The 21,725-nt window shown below is 40.3% G+C and overlaps 1 protein-coding gene across 1 annotated transcript; it reads right to left on the bottom strand.

Moving 5' to 3' along the window:
- Window positions 1-1,047: 1,047 nt before the first annotated feature.
- On the bottom strand, window positions 1,048-4,422 carry LOC147451464 (uncharacterized). Its single transcript, XM_086520940.1, has 8 exons — window positions 2,661-4,422; window positions 2,525-2,577; window positions 2,228-2,294; window positions 1,984-2,152; window positions 1,771-1,880; window positions 1,600-1,684; window positions 1,418-1,522; window positions 1,048-1,333 (listed from the first exon to the last, which is right to left on the bottom strand). The coding sequence occupies exons 1-8, from the start codon at window positions 2,750-2,752 to the stop codon at window positions 1,331-1,333; spliced, it is 684 nt and encodes a 227-aa protein (XP_086377066.1). The 5' UTR covers window positions 2,753-4,422; the 3' UTR covers window positions 1,048-1,330.
- Between the last annotated feature and the right edge of the window lie 17,303 nt (window positions 4,423-21,725).

Below are 21,725 nucleotides of genomic sequence, written 5' to 3' on the forward strand. Positions count from 1 at the left end.
AATGGTGTTCGAATGATAGTACTGGCTCACTTTCCTCGTTTGAAAGAATTTCTACATGGTGCACATGAAGACGCATCCAACATCAAAGATGCCATGCATCTTGAAGCGCACGATAGTGACAATGATATACAAGAGAGGGAAGATGATGTGGTGGATCTCATCAACCACCTCAAGGATGCACTATCAACTATACAGAAAGAGATGTATTCCAAAGATCCCAAAGAGATTGAAGTCATCAAGCAACAGTTGCAAAACATGAAAGGGACACTCTCACCATTTGTGATCCCTACAAAGATTGATCTCCTTGCCAGAGGAAGTAGTAGACAAATACAGGCCCATGTTACAGCAACTCGGCTTGGTCATGATGTACCACTAGTTCGTGAAAATGAAGAACAACAAAGCATAGATCTTGATGGAACTACCCAACCTTCCAAATCATTGCGTCAAACGGGCCAACTCAGACGCAAGCACCAAATGGATAGATCTCGTGTTCGATGTTTCTTGACTATTAATATTAAGAAGGCAAGATGCTGTAAATTGTTTCAGCACCACAATACAAAATTGATTCCAACCCTAAACTATGGTCTTTTTTGTGGGCACTTACCTTGATCAACAACATGATCAAATCTTTCTTGTGAAGCCAAGCTAGGCGACTTTCAGCCGTCCTTTCACCACTGCCCAATCTTAAGGAAAACCATCCATCTTGTAAACCGTCTTTTGATGCTGGATTTGGGTCATTAACCCTACGTTGATCTAGAGCTTTTGCACACTGAGGGGGTAAAAAATAATGTCATTACCAGCATCTACATAACAATCACTCGTACATAAAGATTATAACCAATCAAACAAAGAGTGCTTCCCTACCCAGTCTTCTTGTTACACATTCATTCGAAGACTTCAACTATTTCGAAGTCTTTACATATTCAAATTTCACTCTTTTCAACTCTTAACATATACAAACTGCTCTACTCAAGGGACGAGATCTCTTCATAGTAACATCGACACAGAGTGACGTTTATACCAAAGCAAGGAGTGAGTAATGTAACATCAACACGAAATGACAAATTATATCCAAAGCTAGAGTTTGATACAAAAATGGTGACAAACATTTTGATGAAGTCTCAAAATAGTTAAACACAAAAAGAAGAGCTATGCATATCAAGTACGCCCAAAAGCTAGCTCCCAATACAAAATTGTGTAATCTCAAAAGTGTTTGACACTAAAATTGTGGTCAACCCTAAACCTTGAGTTCACCCAATTGCTTGTGTAGCCACTCGTTGAGTTTCTTTCTTGTAAAATCAACTTCTTCATGCTGGAACCAATTCTTTTTTTACTGCCAAAAAATATATGCATCAAAAAACGATATAGGTCTCTTGCAAACTTGACAATAAATGATTCATTCAAGACATGCAATTACCAGATTGAGTTGAGGTTTCTTGTTTTTGAACGTGGTCTTGATCAACAATCTCATTGCAGTCATTACATAATATCCACAATCAATTGCATTTGGTTGTTGGTGACACTGCAAAGCAACAACATATCAATAAACTATCAATGAAAATGGTACTCAATCAAGAAAACTACACTAAAGCTATAAACCTTTGCAGTAATGAATTCGCATGATTCCCGAGGATCTCTTAGCTCCTCTTTGATTTGTGGATTTGAACAATGTGTACTTAAATGCCTTAGTACCGTTCACCCAAATACATGTATTTAATTGAAAGTTAATGAACTGCTCAATTATTTTGAAAGAGTAAAAACAATGCATACCTACACACACTCGATAATAGTCTCTCTATGGTGACAGTTGAGAGTGAGTCAAAGAGAAAAATCGATGAACGTCGTTGAGAAAAAGGAGGTATGCGCACCACATGGACATTCTGAAATGCCACAAGAACCCAATGAGATCTATAAAAACATGTCAAAATTAGACTTCACACTTTTTGATCTATTGTGTAATATGTAATAGTGAAATAATCATACCCATCCAAGATGGGGAAGAATGTAAAGATATGACTTTCCAAATCGGGAGTCCCAAAAAAATTGTCGGGAGTATGGTCTCCTAGTACGCTCCAAGACAAAAGGGTACCACATGCTGTCGACCCACCACACTACTGAGAGAACATCTGACGGTAATATATTTTCCATCCATCTATCAAACAGCAGTTGAATAAGTTATAAGAGCCAAAAAATCTACATTATTTAAACATAGTGTTATTTTCCTCACAATGCAAAGATATTGATAACGTGTGTCGAAGCCCCAAGATCTAAAACATCGTCGATAACTTGGGCATCTAGACCCGACTTAAGCCAACGACTCAAGTTCAAGCCCAACTAGATCGCAAGGGAAACGTAACTCCTTTATGGCACCTACATTAAAATAAACACTTACATTATGGCACCTTTGTTTAATACATTTGTCGGGATTTACACAGTCATACAAATCTATATTAGCAACAAACCTTTCTAGGAGTTGCTCCATATTTAAGCCATGGCTCTCACACACAAGGTGGTCGTGGCTCACCAAAAAGTAATCCTTTCAGCATGCATATAGCTAGATGTGGATGATGAAACAGACTATAATAACAAACAAAATATAAATCACAGTAAATATAAAAAAGAACCCTTCTCTTTTAAAAAAAGAGTTTCACAAAACTTACAATGGAAGACCTGTCCTCACAATCATTGATTTCTTCTTCGTCGGCACTTGAATTTCCCTCATGAGAGGCATCGGTGGCATGTGGGACCCCATTTGTACTTGCTTTGTACCTGCGCTTTATTTTTGCGTCCATCTTTGCTACTCTACTCGGCATGTCTGCTTCCCATGCAATCTTTTGAGTTTTGATCCAAGCATGTTCCCGTTTTGTTTGTGATTTGTCTTTTGGGTCATAGACTCTTTCCCACTCTTTAGTTGCCCGTTGTTCTAAATCTTTTTCGTGCCACTTTAACTCTATGTGCAACATTCCCAAATATTGTCATGCATTGGTGTTTAGATCTAGAAGACATTGTTTGTGGTGGTCTCTCATCAGTTTTAGGTCACCCTGATTTATGCTCTAGAATATGGATATCAGTGATTTTGTGGACATTCTTTAGATGTCTAATGAGAAGACATCGCCTTTCATATGAGACCTTTCTATCAATACAGGTTTGTGACGCATGACACTCAGGAACCACTTTCCCATTTGCCCCCACTACCTCAATAAATGGAGACACATCCTGATCCAGATACGGAAAAAAAGATTGAAGTTTATTGATCATAGAAATCATACCACCTCTACACATACACAAGCCCCGGGGAGGTCACCTAATAAAAATGTAACCTATCACATGAGTTCAATAGAAGGGTATTTAAAGTTCTTGAAACTTACAAAAATATATATACAGAAGGGTATTATCTTTTTAAATTTGAAAAAAACTTACAGATTTTAAAAGAAAAAGGTACATTATATTCCTAACAAAATTCACAGATAAGGGGTTTTACAAACATGTCTTGAACGCACGTGATATGGTAGTTTTACACATAGTGAACCCCCCGAAACACAAGCACAACCCGTTTAAAGAGTCTCACTAACGACTTTCAAGTTTAGACAAGGCACACCATCAAACATTGTACAGCATAAATGAGAACCTAATCGTAAATTGAATCATTAGCCTTTCAATAAGGAGAACATCAATGAAGCCATGGGAGCAATCCGAAAATCAAAAGTATTTGATGAGGACATACCTCAATCTCCCTCAAGTTGATATCCCGGTCCACTTCGCCTTCGCTTGCCATTCACACCCTAAACATCCACGTGATTGTTCAAAAGCTATGTCTCCACTTGCGAAAGAGGTGCATATACTTCTATTACATTATTGGAGCCATAAACCAATGTTTGAATGTTCTCTGGAATGCCGATTTTGTAGGCAAACTCTATATTGCTTGTTCTCTGATGGCGGACAGACTGTGTGAAGGGACTTTGCTTGTTCTCTTGCGGACTGACATTCTCTAAGCTGCACACAATAGCTCGCTGGACACCTTAACCTTCAACGTGCTCTCTGGCGGACTGTAATTGTAATCTCGGCACACATTCCTTAGCTGTGAAAATCCCTACACTCAACACTCTGTTATGCAGGCAGCTCTATGTTTCCATTTGCTCCCTTGCGACTCCCTTCCACCACAGGGCACAGGAGGGGCCTCGACATCAACCCTCTCTATTACGTAGGCTACTCCATCTCTGTTATCCAGGCTGCAAAGGCCTGTTCAATCTAGTTTTGCTGATTTGAGATTGTGAAGCAAGGTATGCAGAGAATGAGGTTATGCAGTCTAACCTTCACTGTTATAAGCCTGCACAGTGCAGTTGTAGAGAATATGACAGTGCAGAATGCAGTTTTCAGCACGGCAGAGTAAATAGAGAGTCAGCGTCTGTGTGGTGGGCCTTAATTCGCATGCCGCAGGGATTTTTCCATTCTAAAGTGAAAATAACCCTTTTAAAAAATTGAATGGCAGATGTCACTTGGACCCTTGATCCTTTGAGTTACACCCCATGTCATATATGGATGAGGCTTTCCCTTCACAGGCAGCAAGTCCAAGGCACCCAAGATGATTCTCCCAGTACTAACCAACGCAACGTGTTTCAATGCAAGGGTGTGTACCCTCAACACTGAAGGGCATGGATTAGTTAATGAAGTGGGAGAGGTGGGATCGACGGCAGAGAACTCGGGGCGCAAAAGCAGAGGCTGTGGGGTGCACGATTTCACTTACAGGTAAACTAGGACATAAATAAGTAAACTTGGATAACCGAAGCCGTCCAAGTTTACTTATTTATGTATTTGTAAACTCGGACACATTTCACAAACATCACGTAGGTGAGGTGGATAGCGCAATTGCCTTGCTACCATGAGGTCGCGGGCTCAAATTTCGAAGGGGCGCCTGAGAGGCTTGCATGTCCACGTTTACTTTTTGTTTTTTCCAAACCCAAGGTGCCTCGAGATTCCCACTTTCAACCAGCACCTTGGATCCCATCTATCCCCATCCGTGCCCGTTAGTGTTGAGGGGTGTTGTTGGACGGGGAGCGACTCACACACCCATGAAGTGCATGCAAACACTACCTAGATCAACATAATGTCAATCGAGGACACAGATGACACGATAGGCACACGGAGGAAATCTCTTAAGCTTGTCAGGTTGAGACCATCCTACACATACAACACTCTGGAAGGCCAACTAAACCACAATCAAGGACCTCACTGCTCTCAACTACACCACCTAGCCACATACACACATACGGAAGGTAACTCACCTAATCATTCCAGATTCGTACGAAACTTAAGGAACACCATCCCCTCACTAGGATACACCTATCCCTAAGCTTCTACACTCAAAACCCTCACTCTAAACCCATCTGCGGAAAATGAGTAGGATGACAGAGCAGAATTTTGAAAGTGCCCGAAACTGAAATTTATGAGTACCTATGCGTAGCTTATGTCGCCACAATTCTATAGACTACTAGCACGCAGAAAACAGACATCGTTTGATACACTTACGGCCATAAATAGCTCGTAGATGCGTCGGTGTGTGCGCTTCGTCTCGCGTGGAATGCTTGGCGTTATCGCGTAGCTCTCCTCGAGCCTACAGCAATGGTGCAGTCGGATCTCCAATGTGTTGAGCAAGCCGGGCGTAGCGAGAGGATAAAGCTCACGCTCACTCTCTTTCTCTCTCACACACAGTAGACGGCAGTGCTAAGTTTTGATTATGATCAAAAGTCCTTTTACAAAATGACCTAGGTACCTTATATACTAAGGCTACCTTAGGTTTAACCAAAAATGGGGTTGAAAGGGTCAAATGGCTTTGTATTTACAATCTGGAAGTGCCATTGCACCCCGGCTTCTGAAACTTGAATAACTACTTATTACAAATGACGTTTATAGCCATAATCCGCAGCATTTCATAACTCGCAAAAGATAAGACTTTGGTACGAAACTTGAGTTATGTTGTGTTGTTGACCCAGCGGTCAACGTTCCCCCCTTCCGCATTCACGTCGTCCCCGACATGACCTGATTGTCGATGGCGATGTGGTCTTTGCTGTGGTTTTGTTATTGTAAAGAAAGTATAGACTATAGACTTTGTAGTAGCTTGTCTTGTTCGTCCAATCCAATGTACATAGTCTTCACATGATTCAGGAAAATCATAATTGATGACGAACTTTATGTCTTTCACATCCACGCTCCGAGCTGGAGCATCTGTTTCTGTCATTATAGGTCTACTGCCAGATCTAAATTCAAAAAGAACCCAATGTCGTTTAACTTGACTCTTATCATCATGGATAGAGAAACCTCCATCCATCATTTGCTCCAGCAAATCTGTGAATTCGGAGTATTTGTGATTCTCAGAAACAACTTCTACAATTTGTAGAATTGAATGATTGACTTTCTGATCTTGTGAGCCAATGACAACTTTGTAAGGAGTTATGTTGTGTTGTTGACCCAGCTGTCAACACTTTGCTGTTGTTTTGGCTTCATCTGTTGCACTGCTTGTATCTTTGCCGAACCACAACAAGAACTATGATCCATTAGAGCGGACATCTATCATCATAACCATCCATCCTTTGAGATCCTTTGATTACTTTTATGTCTGTTCTTCTTCATTGGGGACTTCTTTGTTCCTGTGCAATCATGTTGTTAGTGTTGTCTGCAACGTTGTCATTTTAGGCCATTCTTCGACTCGCCATTGAGGAGAAGTATGCTATGATCTGAAATTGGTGCTCCAATTCATTTGTCAATTGATTTGAGTAGCATTTCCTTATTGTTGATGTAGAAAGAATATGTACAAGAGGATGGTGATAGGTGTCTTTAGATTAGGGTCTAAAACCTGGATGAGCAAAGGGAAAAAACCCGGTGGGAAAAAAAGTCGTTTGGTATACTCTCTTATTGGAGTTGAGCAGTTGAATGTGAAGTACATGTTCATGAAAGGTGAGTGCTTGGGTGAAACACGGAAAGAGTGCTTGATGCACGTGCCAATTATGGGACACTCTATATGTATATGAGAAATTTGTCAATAAAAGCATGCAATGTGAAAGATGGAGATGATGGGTGTTTCGAGGAATAAATGTAGCACATGTGACCTCAAAAGATGTCTCAATAGCTTCCACCATTCTAAGAAGAGTTTTCGATGTAGAAGTTTCTCCACTCGTATCTCACTGTGCTCAGTACGTGAGTGTCTTTTGGACCTTCTCCTTCACTTCACCAGACTTAAGTACTTAGAATTCGACTCTTTTGCTCACCTATACCAGCATGAGCGACACAACGTAAATATGCTCAACTCTTTCAGCTTGAGCAGTACCTAGAATAGCTAAGACGCTTAGACAACAAAGAATATTACTTGAAGCTTTGGGACTAACACCTCACTCATTTTGTGGCTTAGCTACTCGGCTCTGACTTGTATGACTTGTCGGTTGCCTGTTGACACTGCTTTGTGACAAGTTCTTCGGCTGTTGTAGTGGCTGCTGAGACATACTTCATGAAGTTTCATCGTTTTCCTGTATCTTCTTCTCTTTGTAGTGCTCAGGCCTCTCGTCAGTCTTTTCTTCATGTGGATTATGGATTTTTTAAATTTTTTCTTAATAATAAACAAAGAAAATCTTAAAAAAAACTTAACAAAAGAAAAATCATTCAAATAGAAATCCAAATGCTATCTACACTATACACATGTCCCTAGGGGCTCATATATGGATTTTGTCCCCATACTCCTCTGTAACACTACTATGAGGGCATATACTCTAAATTTCGTCAAAAAATTATCACAATAAAACGTAAAAATTCAATGCATCTCACAAAAAATTGCCCTCTAATAGTCATAATGTTAGGTCCACATTCAGAATGCCTCCCCCCTTCCTATTTGGAGTCATCCTTTACGACAGGGTATCGCAAAGGGTATGTGTTGTGCTTGGGCAATTAAAAGTTGCGCCTATGCAGGCCTTGTAATGTAGCCCTATTATGCATACACAGTCAATGCATGGAAAAGATTTATGTTGTGCAAGATGTGGGTATAAGCAATTTTCTTATTGGCATTTGTTGGCGAGGCTTCCTATTCTAAGCAATGTAATGGTCTTCGAAGCTCCTGTATCGTTGCTTGATTGAAGCGACTTGCTCTCTTCTAACTGTACTGTAATCGTAGGAAGAATTGTAAGAATTCAAGCGGCGATGCACTGACAACAGTTTGGTTGTTCTTCTTTGGGACCCATTTCTTTGCGATTATTGGTTGTTTTGTTGCTGACGCTCATTTGGGAACCCATACTTGCCCGTTCTTCGTTTGTGTTTGAAGAGACTTCTTTGGGATCCACCTTTTTGTTGTGTGAGTCGACAGTGGTCTTTGCTTCAGCCCTTGTACGCTTGGTTGGGGACGGGATTTAGGCTTTGAAAATTGATACCATGGTTGTTTTGGAATCCAAATGAATTCCTGACTTTTTTGTGCTTGAATCAACTTCTTTGGAGCCCAAACCTGAGTTGTGAAAGCTTGCGACTTTGTGATATTCTTACCAGTTCGTGTATGCTTTCCTTGTTTTTGTTTTGGTGTTGGATCTTGTGATTTGTCATTAGAAATCTTTGTCTTCTTGATCCATATCTGTTTTTGGCCGATCTGGCTTTTTGGTATCTAGATTTGTCGAGCTTTTTGGCTTTGACTTGTTGTCTCGTTCTTTTGACCTGTCATGGTTGTTGCTGAAGGGGTTGGTGATAGTGATGGCTTGAGTTGATGATAGGGGATGTCGTAAGATTCATCACTATCGCTACTATCCTCAGCAAGGTTGACTTCTTGTACTTTCCCTTGATTTTTTGGTTGGTAGTGGAAAGTTACCGTCTGTTTGCTCTTGGGTGGTAGTTTCTTGGAGGAATTTTCTAGCCCATTGATTAGAGCATTGTTAGCTCGTTGCTCTGGTCGTAACCCTCCTAGCTGAGTCTTTGCATCCTTATTAGGAGCCATGTATGAGGATGCTTGTGGTGGTTGTGTCTTCACCGAGGACTTTGGAATCCACTTTTGATGCACTTTATTCGTGTAGCGATGACATTGATTCCTGGGTCGTTGATCTTCTTGAAGCTCGAAGTGTTCTACAGAGTCATAGAACTCGTCGTCTTCTTCATCTTTTGATTCTCCACATTTCTTTGTTTGCTCCTTATTTCGAGAGCTTGTTGATGTCTGGTTCTCTTCGTTTTCCTGGATTACACTCACTGAAAAATAAGGAACGACATCATAGCCATTTTCATCACAAAACTTTGTTGTGGGAGCATCCTCCACGGTGCACACGTCCAGAGTAGCCAAGATGTGTTCCCATCCAAAAGGCTCCAACTCTTCTTCAGGAAATGGTTCTGGGATATAGTCCATATCCTCTATAACCCGCTCTAGGATACCTTCCTCACGTTTCAAGCTACCACATTGTGAAGCTCCATACATCCACAGTTCTTTAGGCTTTCCTAACCAAGCTGGAAGTTCTGATCCTGTTACTGTGGCGGAATCAAACTCCTCAACCGGTGTTCTCGTCACATCCCTATAGCTATGGTCCCTCAAGTTTATCTTTGTTATGGTTTCCATATGTCTCAGGTATATATGGTCATAACCCCAATCTTGGACAATTTTCAATTGTCGCATGAATGGTCTTCCCAGAATGATGTCATAGTTGTTCTTCTTGACAAAGTCAACAACAACAAAAGTGTGTTCATATTCAATGCCACAAGAAGTAACAAGTACTTTCTCTAGCATTACTAGGGGCTTTTCCTTGTGTCCGTCTGCAAGCTGCAGGGTCATTCGTGTGGATATCAAGGCAGGTTTTCCCCATTTTTTCCAAACCTCTTTGGTTGCAATGTCCACACCAGCTCCACTGTCAAGGATTGCCATGGTTTTTACATTATTGAATTCCATAGTAAGGGTGGTGTTTCCATCTTCTCCCTCGTAATACTCGCCTACCTTGTTTAATGGCACTGGCCTAGTATTTGGTTGAGGCATTTCAAGATCTTTGATGCCTTCCTCGATTTGAGTCATTGGGGTTTTTACACCAAATTTCTCTAGACATTTACCCACATTAGCCCACATGTTTGGTCTTATTCTGAGCAACTCGGCTAACATTATTGTACAGGTGACTGGGGTAGATAGAATATCTACTAGCCCCTTTGAATTGATGGCCTTGTTGGGAGACAGTCTTTGTGATGGGATTGCAACCACATCTGACTTGGTCTCGTACTCTCCCATGTAGGACGGTAGTGTTCTTAGCGAATGGGGTTGACTATCCATAGATTGTACAGATCCTTTGTCGCCCCAATACGATCGCACGTCTAGCTTCATTTGAGATCCAGTCTCAAACTCCTCTATTGGTGGTAGAAACACTCCTCGTTCATCACCAGTCTTGTCTACTTGTCTTCTTAGGTCATCGGCTTCATTGGCCTCTCTAACTTGTTTCCACAATTTGTCAAGACCATCTATCTCTTTACAATCCTCAGGTATAGCTTGGTGAAATCCCTCGGAAGAGTTATCCGTGGTATTCAGTACTATCCTTGGTTCTAATGCTAGGTCTTTGAGGTTTGGTCTGTGCTCATGACTAGAATCTGGCTCTTTTAGTTCCTGGTTTGGTGGGATTACTTGTGTAGGCATGACACGGATCACATCCTCAGGTTTTGCAACTCGAGGTTCTAGTAAAGCTTAGGCTGTTTGAATCATTTTCTGGCACATTTCAAATCTTTTCTTTTCTAGTTCCGCATAGGGATATGTCATCCACCTGTGTTCTTGGGTTTGGTTGTTTTTGAGCCTCGCCTCATAGGCTTTCAAGAGGGCATCTAATGTCTCATTAACCTTCTCTGCCAACACAGATCCTCCTGAACTAGCACTTCTCGGTTTCTCATCGGTGGATGGTTCTTCTAGAGGTTTAACCATCTGCGTAAGAGAAGGTGCCTCCTTTTCCTCATGTTGTTTTATCTTCTCCCGAGCTTTGGTAAGCTTCTCAGCTAGGGATTTTTTCTCTCGTTCCCTACGTACTTTCATCCTAGTCTTTCTAGCTTTCCAACTATTTTGTTTGCTCTTGGTTTTCTGACTAGGTGCGTCTGTATTTGGTCCATCATCTGTCTTTGGACTCGTGTCACTTTCCGTGTTCTTTATCTCTGGATTCTCATCAGCTTTCTTTTGAGCTTGTGCTCTCGTAACCACTTGAACTAGTACAACATTTTCATTTTTTGAGCTACTAGGGAGCTGAACAATCCCTGATACATTTGTCGTGATTTTCCTGATTTGGTTTGGTTTTTTCGGGCAATCGGGGATCAAGTGAGTGATTCCACACTCAAGACAATAGGCATTTACTTCAGTGATCTCCGTATGAGGACATTGTTTGACCAAGTGGTTGTCACGACTTTTGTGACAATCTGTCTCTGGTTGATGAGATTCTTTTAGCATTTCCTCTTGGCTATAAGCAAGCTTTGACCTAGATAAGCCGCTATTTGCAATGAATCGCAATGTCCTTTCGTCCATTTCATACCTTCTTTATTTCGAATGAAACCCAGGAGGTGGAGGTTGTACCGGCCTCACCACTCCATGTGTTTCTCTCACATTTTGTTTCTCCGAAGGGTAGTACTTACTTTGGTTGCTATACCACATTGTAGCTAGTATTGGCGTTGGTTTATTTGATGCTTCCATCATTGGCATGTATCTCATGTATACCGGCATTCTAGCATCTGTCAGCGGAGGTTGTTGTCCTAAGACACGCTGTGGCCTTAAAACTCCTACTGGTCCTGGCGCATTCCCTGTAATGTATCTAGGTGGAGTAGGTGCTTCTGGAACAGGTTGTACATACCTCTCCCTAGAATTTTCCATGCTATAATAGCACTCTTCCCCCGTATGGTTCGTCCATTTTCTCTCAATTTCACACCACTTCGGCTCTCCCGAATTAGACCTTACAAGAGGAATCAACCTCTTGACCAAGTCGTCGATAAGCTTTTCTTGATCAATAGGTGCCATTGGCTTGGCAATGGACTCACTTATCTGTGAAACATTGTGCTGGGAGGATGTGTCATCTCCTTGACTCTTTAAGTCCGTTTCTTTGTATGCCTCAGAGTTATCCACTAGATAAAGAGCTTCTTTGATCAACTCGTTTAGCGTCATCCTCCTTATCATATGTAGATCCCTCTGAAGGCCCTCATCTCTCATTCCTTGGATAAAGATCAGCATCAGTCGTGCTTGTGTAGGTAATTTTGCTCTTGGACAGAGCTTAACATATCTCTTGAGCCGTAATGATGCTTTGCGTACTGATTCATTCTCTTTCTATTTGAATCTATGGATTTGTGAGACCGTGTTGTGAGCAATGCCTTTTAGCAAGAATTCTTCAATAAACTCCTCAAACAGCTCATCTAGGGTCTCAAAATCCCATTTTTCCACTGGGTCGAACCATGTAGCTGCATCATCTTCTAGAGTCAATCCAAATCCCGCAAACTGTGTCGTAAAATCTGAAACTTCCTCTGCTCTAATCACTCTTCTAAAAGCCGCTACGTGATCTCTCGGATCTTTATCTCTGGAGTATTTTTTGTTTACCCATTTATGGACTTGGGATGGTCTAACTCGTCGATTGTCTACAAGTCTAACTAGAGACTCTCCCAATCCTTCTCTCATTATCGCTCTTGAAGGGAATCCTGGTGGCTCTCTTCTTGGAATTCCTATAGGAAATCTCGTGTTTGGTGGAGGCATTTGTGGTCCTTCATTGACCAAATATCCACCTCTTTCTAGTACAGTCTGAGGATTTGTGTTTTCTACAACTCTGTATTCTCGTCCATACTTGTCGACAACTATAGATCTCCATTGACAGTCGACTCTGTATGTGTAGACATATAAGAGCTTGTAATCCGTTATCTCTTCTAGGTATGGATATGAGCACCTATAAAGATTGACCTCATTGTCGTCAATGTATCTATATAGTCCTTCACTCTCATGACCAATCATCCAAACTCTCTCAACAAGATGGGTCTTTATCAATTGCAAGTTTGGAAGATCCATTGTGGGAGGATAATCCTCTATCGTCGGGATCTCCAAGCTTGTGTAAGCTGCGTTTGAATCTAGGGTAGACATGATTTCTGGGCTTAAGAGCTTTTGCTTGGTTCAAGTAGACTTAGTCCACTGTGTTCAAGAGCTTTGGTTAGCGAAAAGTCGAAACTATGTCCACAACCGCAATCGTTTCGTCACAATTCTCGCAAATTACGCTTTCAGACACCCCTAACTCGCGGATGTATTTTGAGGCCTCAAACGATGTTTTTTTCAAAGTTTAACTAAATGGTTGCCGTTCAAGTTTTGCTCTAAGACTTTTAGAGTCACTCTCAGGCTACGTTTTGATATAAAAACTTTTCCGATCCGATACCGTTTGTGAAAGTTATGGCCAAAACAATGAAATGCAGTTTAGAATGGTCAAAATGAATCCAAATTCAAATTTAAAAGATGATTTGGGATCTCTGTGACACTGTGAACACTTTTGTATGGTCAAAGTTACAGTTGAACCCTAAAACTGGCCTAGAGACATCCTACGCGTAGGATGTCTATATGCTCAAAATTTAACAAAATTTGGTCTAGAGACTCCCCTTAAGTTCAGCAACACAATGGTATGCTCAGAATTTCATTTGGACCTAAAAATGGCCTTGAGACATCCTACGCGTAGGATGTCTTTTTGCTCAGAATGACTTGAAATTTTCACCCGAGCTTCTCCTTGATGTGTTGATCACAGTGGTGTGCTCATAGGTTGGTTTGGAGTCCTAAATCAAGCTGGAGACATCCTACGCGTAGGATGTCTAACTGCTCAGATTTTGTCCAAAATTGATCCCAAGATTCTCCTAGTGCTTAGCAACCCAATGGTATGCTCAAAATAGAATTTGGATGCCAATAGGTCAAGATTTAGGTTGCAAGAGCTTCTAGTGCACTCCAAGAGTAGGATGTCTGACAATTCTTGTCTTTGCTTGGTAAATAGGCTAAACAAGGTCCAAATTCACTTTTGAAAAAAAGTTATGGAATCCTTGAGACACTTAGAACCTCCCTTTATGGCTACACTAGAATTTTGACCACTTTATGACCTAGGAGACATCCTACGCATAGGATGTTTTTTTGATCTGTTTCAACTCAAACTTGCACTGTAGCTTCCCCTTGATGTGCTAAACTCACAGCTCTTTTTACTTTTTGATTCTGACACCTTTAGGTTGGTCAAATGATCAAGAATCTGTTCCAAAAGGCTGATGTCTGTTTTGATGAATTCCTAAGTCAAATCAACTCCAATTTGGACCAAATTTTCCTAGGAGGCTTGCCTAAGGCTATACAACACCCTGCTATGTCCACAGTTTGAATTTGGCCTCTAAATCATGCCTTAGACATCCTACGCGTAGGATGTCTAACTGCTCATAATTGCCCCAAATTTGAACCACAGACTCTCCTTAAGGTGTTGATCACTGTGGTATGCTCAGAATTTTGTTTAGAGTTCAAAATCACACAGAAGACATCTTATGCGTAGAATGTCTTTTTGGCCTGTTTGACCCCAGACTTGTCCCACAGCTTCCCCTTGATGTCAGCAACCCAATGCTATGCTTAGATTTGAGTTTGGATGTCAAAAGACCCCCAAAACTAGCTATTCTTGCCTTTTTCAGTCAAAAGTGCTAAAGTCCACTCAATCTTCCCTTTCACTGACCCAAATGAGATGAAATTTATCACATGCACTCAATACAACATTTAGAACATGCCTATGGAGTCATCCTATGGTTTGGTCTCAAAATTAGGCCTTGGACACAATTTGGGTAGAATGTCTAGCAATTCTCGTCTTTTGGCTTTGGTCTGTCAAAATTTGGTCAAATTTCCACTTTCCAGGTGAAAATAGGGTAAAACCTACCTTCTAAACACACTGGTAACCTCAGATTTTCAAAAAAAATGCTCTGATCACCCTGTAAACATCCTACGCGTAGGATGTTTACTGTTGATTTTTTGAGACTGAAGTGTCCCTGATGCTTCCTTATGCTCTCAGAAAGTGCAAGTATGCTTTACAATTGCAAAAACATGCAAAAATCACTCAATTAAGCCTTTGCTGAAATTTTACGTTTTCTGACTCCACCTTTTGGCTTTTGGTCAACAAAAACAGGGAAAAACACCCAAGTCAATATGTTTCTAGGGTAAAACCTACCCTTTGAACCCACTAGTGCAGTCAAAATTTTCAAATTTGGTCTCCAGAACCCCCTTGAGACATCCTATGCGTAGGATGTCTATGTTTATAGAATTACAGGTTTTCTTCACAGAACCCTTGCAAATCCTCTTTTATATGCAACAGCATCAGTTAGTCATACAAAAATATCCACAAAAGATTGTTTAATGCATTTTTACCCTCAAAAGCACACTTTTCCGTGATTTCAAATGCAATAAAATACTTTAGCAAATAATTCAGTGTTGAATAGCTCTAGATCAGAATCGGATCACTTACCTAAAGCTACTCCTACAAATCATATGGGGTTTTGCATCTATGAGTAGAAAAACGCTTCACTGCCACACACGGACTAGTAAACGCTTTTATCACCTCACAAATCACTCCACCACCAACAACTACTCTAATCCACAGATCCTAACTAAACCTATCTAGTCACAGACCCTCGGCAAGACACACGCTTCTTGGCTATCCACTTGATCGCAGAATATCCTCTTCCGGATCCACTTAAGAAAAACGCTTTCTTTAGCCGAAACTAAATCAAGAAACCATCACATGAGTGTTAGTAGGAAACCTACTTAGGTCCTTGTTTCCCCGGTAGCGGCGCCAATGTTGGACAGGGAGCGACTCACACACCCATGAAGTGCATGCAAACACTACCTAGATCAACATAATGTCAAATCGAGGACACAGATGACACGATAGGCACACAGAGGAAATCTCTTAAGCTTGTCAGGCTAAGACCATCCTACGCGTACAACACTCTGGAAGGCCAATTAAACCACAATCAAGGACCTCACTGCTCTCAACTACACCACCTAGCCACATACACACATACGGAAGGTAACTCACCTAATCATGCCAGATTCGTACGAAACTTAAGGAACACCATCCCCTCACTAGGATACACCTGTCCCTAAGCTTCTACACTCAAAACTCTCACTCTAAACCCATCTGCGGAAAACGCGTAGGATGACAAAGCAGAATTTTGAAAGTGCCCAAAACTAAAATTTATGAGTACCTATGCGTAGCTTATGTCGCCACAATTCTATAAACTACTAGCACACAGAAAACAGACATCGTTTGATACACTTACGGCCATAAATAGCTCGTAGATGCGTCGGTGTGTGCGCTTCGTCTCGTGTGGAATGCTTGGCGTTGTCGCGTAGCTCTCCTCGAGCCTACAACAATGGTGCAGTCGGATATCCAATGTGTTGAGCAAGCCGGGCATAGCGAGAGGATAAAGCTCACGCTCACTCTCTTTCTCTCTCACACACAGTAGACGGCAACGCTAAGTTTTGATTATGATCAAAAGTCCTTTTACAAAATGACCTAGGTACCTTATATACTAAGGCTACCTTAGGTTTAACCAAAAATGGGGTTGAAAGGGTCAAATGGCTTTGTATTTACAATCTGGAAGTGCCATTGCACCCAGGATTCTGAAACTTGAATAACTACTCATTACAAATGACGTTTATAGCAATAATCCGCAGCATTTCATAACTCGCAAAAGATAAGACTTTGGTACGAAACTTGAGTTATGTTGTGTTGTTGACCTAGCGGTCAACAGGTGTGTACCACCAACCAACAACAATGCAACTTGGTAGAGGTGTAGAGGCCCTTCCTACCGAACCAATACCTGCCCAGTCAAGCCTGCATGATGGCCTTGAATATTCTGCAGCTTGCTATCAATCATAACATCAACATGCCTATCAGCAAGGGTTTCCTTTCCTCAGTTCACACAAGTGGGTGTTTAACGAGTTGTTGTTTCATCATTTCAAAATTCGATTTTTTATGAGTTTGTGTAATGATGTCCAACACACTTCTTGTTTTCCACCAATACAAAATTAGAAAATTCTAGTCAAGCCAAGTCAAGATCTCATTTACGATATTCACGATAGAAATATCTTCATTGTTTTCACCTAAGATTTCTATCCCATCGAGAGGATCAAATAAATGACCACTACCTTCACATGCAAATTTAACATTATAAACAATTTTAAACTAGTAAATGTGTGATTAATAATACAAGCTACAACAACCAAGGTATTCTTCGATTCAATCCTTGTAATGAGTGTCTTTTAACGTCTCTCTCTAATGAGTGTCTTCTCTCTCAACCAACCAATCATAAAACTAAACATTTAAAAAAAATAATCTTACCTTTTTCACTAACGAAAAGGGAACACATCATTATGGACTTAGCCCTTTGGCCAGGCCAAAAAGAATAATTTTGTAAAACAAATGTAAAAACGACTAATAAAAAAAACAAAGATATCAATCTTCATTGTTCTTAAGGGTCAAGAATCTTTATTCATTTAAGAAGAGGCCGTTTACAATGAACAAGTAGTTTCATTTGGAGACGAGGGCTTCACGGAGTTCTCCAAGCTACACCATGTAGCTATGCACTTCCAAAAATCTGCTCATCAATGGTGGTCTAGCCTTTGTGGCAATGGCAAGGTCCCAAAGACATGGAAAACTGTATGAGTTTCCATCATGAAGCAATTCCTTGCAAGAGATGCAAAGGACAAAGTGCTTACCAAATGGTAGAGCTTGAAGCTGCTCGTCAACGAGTCTATCCACAGATATGTAGACAAGTTTTGGGATCTACATCTCAAAGGATAGACTTCTCTGAACAAAAGCAACAATTTTGTGCAATATTACCTGAAGAAATGGCTGAATATGTCAACTCACAACGGCCTAGCACTATCATTGAAGCCATCCACTACACTATGGTTACTTCAAGGATCAATTTCCAACAAGGGGTGAGAAGAAATTTCAAGCCCATGGAAAACAAGGATCAAAATGATGCTAAAGGGAAGAGCAATGCTCAAAACTCTTCCCAAGGCAACTCCAACTCCAACTCCAACTCCAACACCAACACCAACACCAACACCAACAACAAGAAGGCCAAGAAGTAAGGAGCTTACAAAGGTAAAAATAAGCTCTCTCCCAAAGAATTAGAGGCCTTCCATAAAGACCATAAATGATTAAAGTGTGCGGAGCAAGGACATGGTTATCGTTCTTGTCCCAAAAGAAATGTACTCAATGACACTCCTAGAGCTTCCATGGTTGAAGCTCCAGAAGAGGATACTCATTGCAAAATCTCATACCTCTCCTATGCTTGGGGAATAGTAAGGGATCATGATGCCCTTATTCTCTTTGACACTGGCTCTACTCACAACTTCATATCAACAGAGTTGGCCACTAAGGGGCATACAATCTTTTGAAATGGGAGATATTGTAACTGCCGATGGAGCTTTCAAAGGACAACAAGCCTCTGTTACTCCCTTGACTGGGAAGTTGAGGGTTCATGTCCAAAGCTACATCGACAAAGAAGATTTTTTTAATCTCTTCTCTCTAACATGAGGATATTATCCTAGGGGCACCATGGTTCAACCACATGGTTTCCAATATGAAGTTCCTTGAAAGGAGAATCTATTTCACCTACAGGGAAAAGAGCATGTACATAGATGCAAATGAGTCGAGGAACACCATATCCCTGGTAAATACGCTTGCTTTTGATAAGTCAATGAGAAGCTCTATTTTTGCGTGTATGATTTTTGTTAGAGAATCTATAAATGATTCTAATGTTTTTACAAGTAGCAATAACAGGAATCAAGAGGAATTATAGTTGTCTAATTTTCTAAATGGATTCCAAGATGTTTTCATTGATGACATCCCTAGTGAGCTATCTCCAAAACGAGGGGATGATGACCATGCAAGAGAGCTTCTACTAGGAAGCTCACCGCCTAATAAACCTCCTTATTGAGTTTCACAAGTTCAACAAGAGGAGATCATGAGGCAAGTGCATGAATTGGTAGAAAAAGGGACAATGAGGCCTAGATCCTCTCCATTCTGCTCACTCAAATGGAGAGAAGTAAATTTTTTTTCAAGCCACTCAAATTCTCTTGAGAAGTACAAGGGACACCTCTAAGTAATCTTTCAAGTTGTGAGAGAGAATAAGATTTTCATTAATCAAAAGAAAGGTGAATTTTTTTCTACAAGAGATTCCATATTCAGGTCACATTATCTCTCAAGATGGTATCCGTATATTGGATCCATCAAAGTTGGAGGTAATAAAAGCATGGCCTAATCCAAGGAATCTACATGAGATAAGAAGCTTTATTGGTATGGGTGCATACTATAGTTCCTTCATAGCAAAATTTTCTCAAATAGCAGGACCATTACATGACTTAACAAAGAAGAATGTTAAGTATTCATGGACTGCTAAGGAGAAAATTCTGTTGACAAGCTTGAAGAGAAGCTTACCTCTCAACCAGTCCTTATGCTTCTGGGTCTCTCAAAGCCATTTGAGGTCCAATGTGATGCTTGTGGTGATTGACTTGGAGCGGTTTTGCTTCAAGAAGGGCATGCCATAGCATATGAGAGCTGAAGGCTCAATGTCGATGAACGAATCTTGGACATATATGAAAAAGAGCTTTTAGCTATTCTACATGCCCTAAACACATGGAAGCACTATTTATTGGGGACTCCATTCATCCTACGAATGGATCACAAAGCCTCAAGAAGTTCATGATGAAAACCAAGCTTTCCAACAAACAAATGATGTCGGAAAATTTTCTTTCGCAATTTAAATTTCATATTTCTCTCATTGCTGGCAAGCGCAGTCAAGTGGTCGATGCACTTTCACAACGGCCAAGGGTAAATGTGGTGTCTATAACAACTCACAATGATCTATCTTTTATGATAGATCTATCATACTTATATGGGGAAAGAACCTTTTGAGGTTAAAGAGGGAAGATCCAAAAGTCCCTTACTACTTAAAGTATATGGGAAGATCTTCGCTGATAAATATAGCCATGAGTTACAAGAATCTTTTCCAAAGATTAAAAGTGTTATATCCATCTCATAAAAAAGGAAAAAAGGGTTGCTACTAATAATCACAAAAGAGCCTTAGCCTTTAAGAAAAATGATTGGGTCTTGCTAAAGTTTCTCAAGGCTCATCTAAGGCATACTACAGGCAATAATCCTACGATACACCAAGAGTATTATGCTAAACTAGCAAAAAGATACTCTGTTACTTTCTTTTTAAATTCTTAAGCCAATCAATGGGATGTCTTATCAATGAAAGTTGCCCAACCATTCGCTTATTCACAATGTTAACCATGTGAGCCTACTCAAGCCTTACAAAAGAGAGCCACAAAAAGAACCAATAATTGAGGACCCGCCAGAGATCGAAGATCAAGAAGAGGTGTTGCAACCCGAATCGATTCTTCGACACGAAGACAAGGTACTAAGAAACGGTAACGTTATCCAATGATATCTTGTTAAGTTTAAGAATTATCCTTTTAAAGATTCTAGAAGGATGCAAGGAACCTAGCTTAAGGATAATATGAACCTTGTCAATGCTTACAATGCTACACTAGAGTAAGCAAATGAAAATGCATTTTAAATTAACAATGTTTTTGTCTTATGAGACTCATTATCTTTCTTGGTGTGCACAAAATGTAAGAAGTATGCATGCTTAGGATCATGTTCTGGTGACAATGTCTCCCAAACACCAAGTAGAACTTGTCACTCTACTTTGGAAGTATGATATGGACTAAAGAGCAGACATGCTTGTGGCAGCTAAGTTTCTTGAGCACCAAATGGATTAGCCATCCATTTTGGAATGATGTCGTGGGTAAAAAGAGATCCTCTACCCGCATATGATATTTCTGCAAACGTAGCAAATTGGCAAAGTTTAGATGATCAAAACGTGCATACCAAAGTTTTGCATCTAAAATAGCCTTTGAATCCACAACTGCATTTGCAAAATTTTTCCCACACTTACTATATAAAGTGAGCTTATACAGCCCACGACATAAAATGCCAGATAACAATTCCATCATCGAAATTGAGATCATGTACAATACATCTGTCATCCACAAATTTGACTACAAGACCATGAAAGCAATAGGTGAAAGGAGCCCTTCATTGAAAACAACAAAAAATATTACCTTAGAAAAATCATGACAAGGGTATTAGAGATGTCATTGTCAAAGCTCTTCAACACCTAGACATCTTGAGCTTCCAAAGGGATAAAGTAAACATGGTTATTGCCTTTCATTAAAATTTTGACTTTTGGACCAAGTGCATTTAAAGTCTTTAGAGCCTTTCTTCTCTTTGCAAAATATCCAATTGTTGAGTCTTTCTCTTTAATTCTTCACGCTCATCCTATTTTAATTTTAGCTTCTCAAATCTGTCTTGATTTAACCTGGTATCTCTACTATGTATGTCTTTTTCAGTCACTTCTTCTACTTTCAAATCTTTGGGCGTTCTTGGAGGAGGAATCAAAAGAATGTCTCTCATTTTTTAATCCTCAATTGATGGCATATATCTAAATTGCTTGTAATGGTGTCTAAGCATGCTTAAGCTTGTCATTTCTTTGGACATAATCGTAACTCTATATACCCTCATGGGTTGCCGGTTCAGCTTTTGACAAAATGTCATGGTTAGTCCAACATTATGTGTGCAATGAACATCGAATCATAAAGCTTTGAAAACAGACACAATATGGCCAAAATCCATCAGTTTTGCCAAACCAAGACTTTTTGG

Source organism: Adiantum capillus-veneris, chromosome 9, assembly GCF_014529385.1.
Source record: "Adiantum capillus-veneris isolate H3 chromosome 9, ASM1452938v2, whole genome shotgun sequence".
NCBI lineage: Eukaryota > Viridiplantae > Streptophyta > Polypodiopsida > Polypodiales > Pteridaceae > Adiantum > Adiantum capillus-veneris.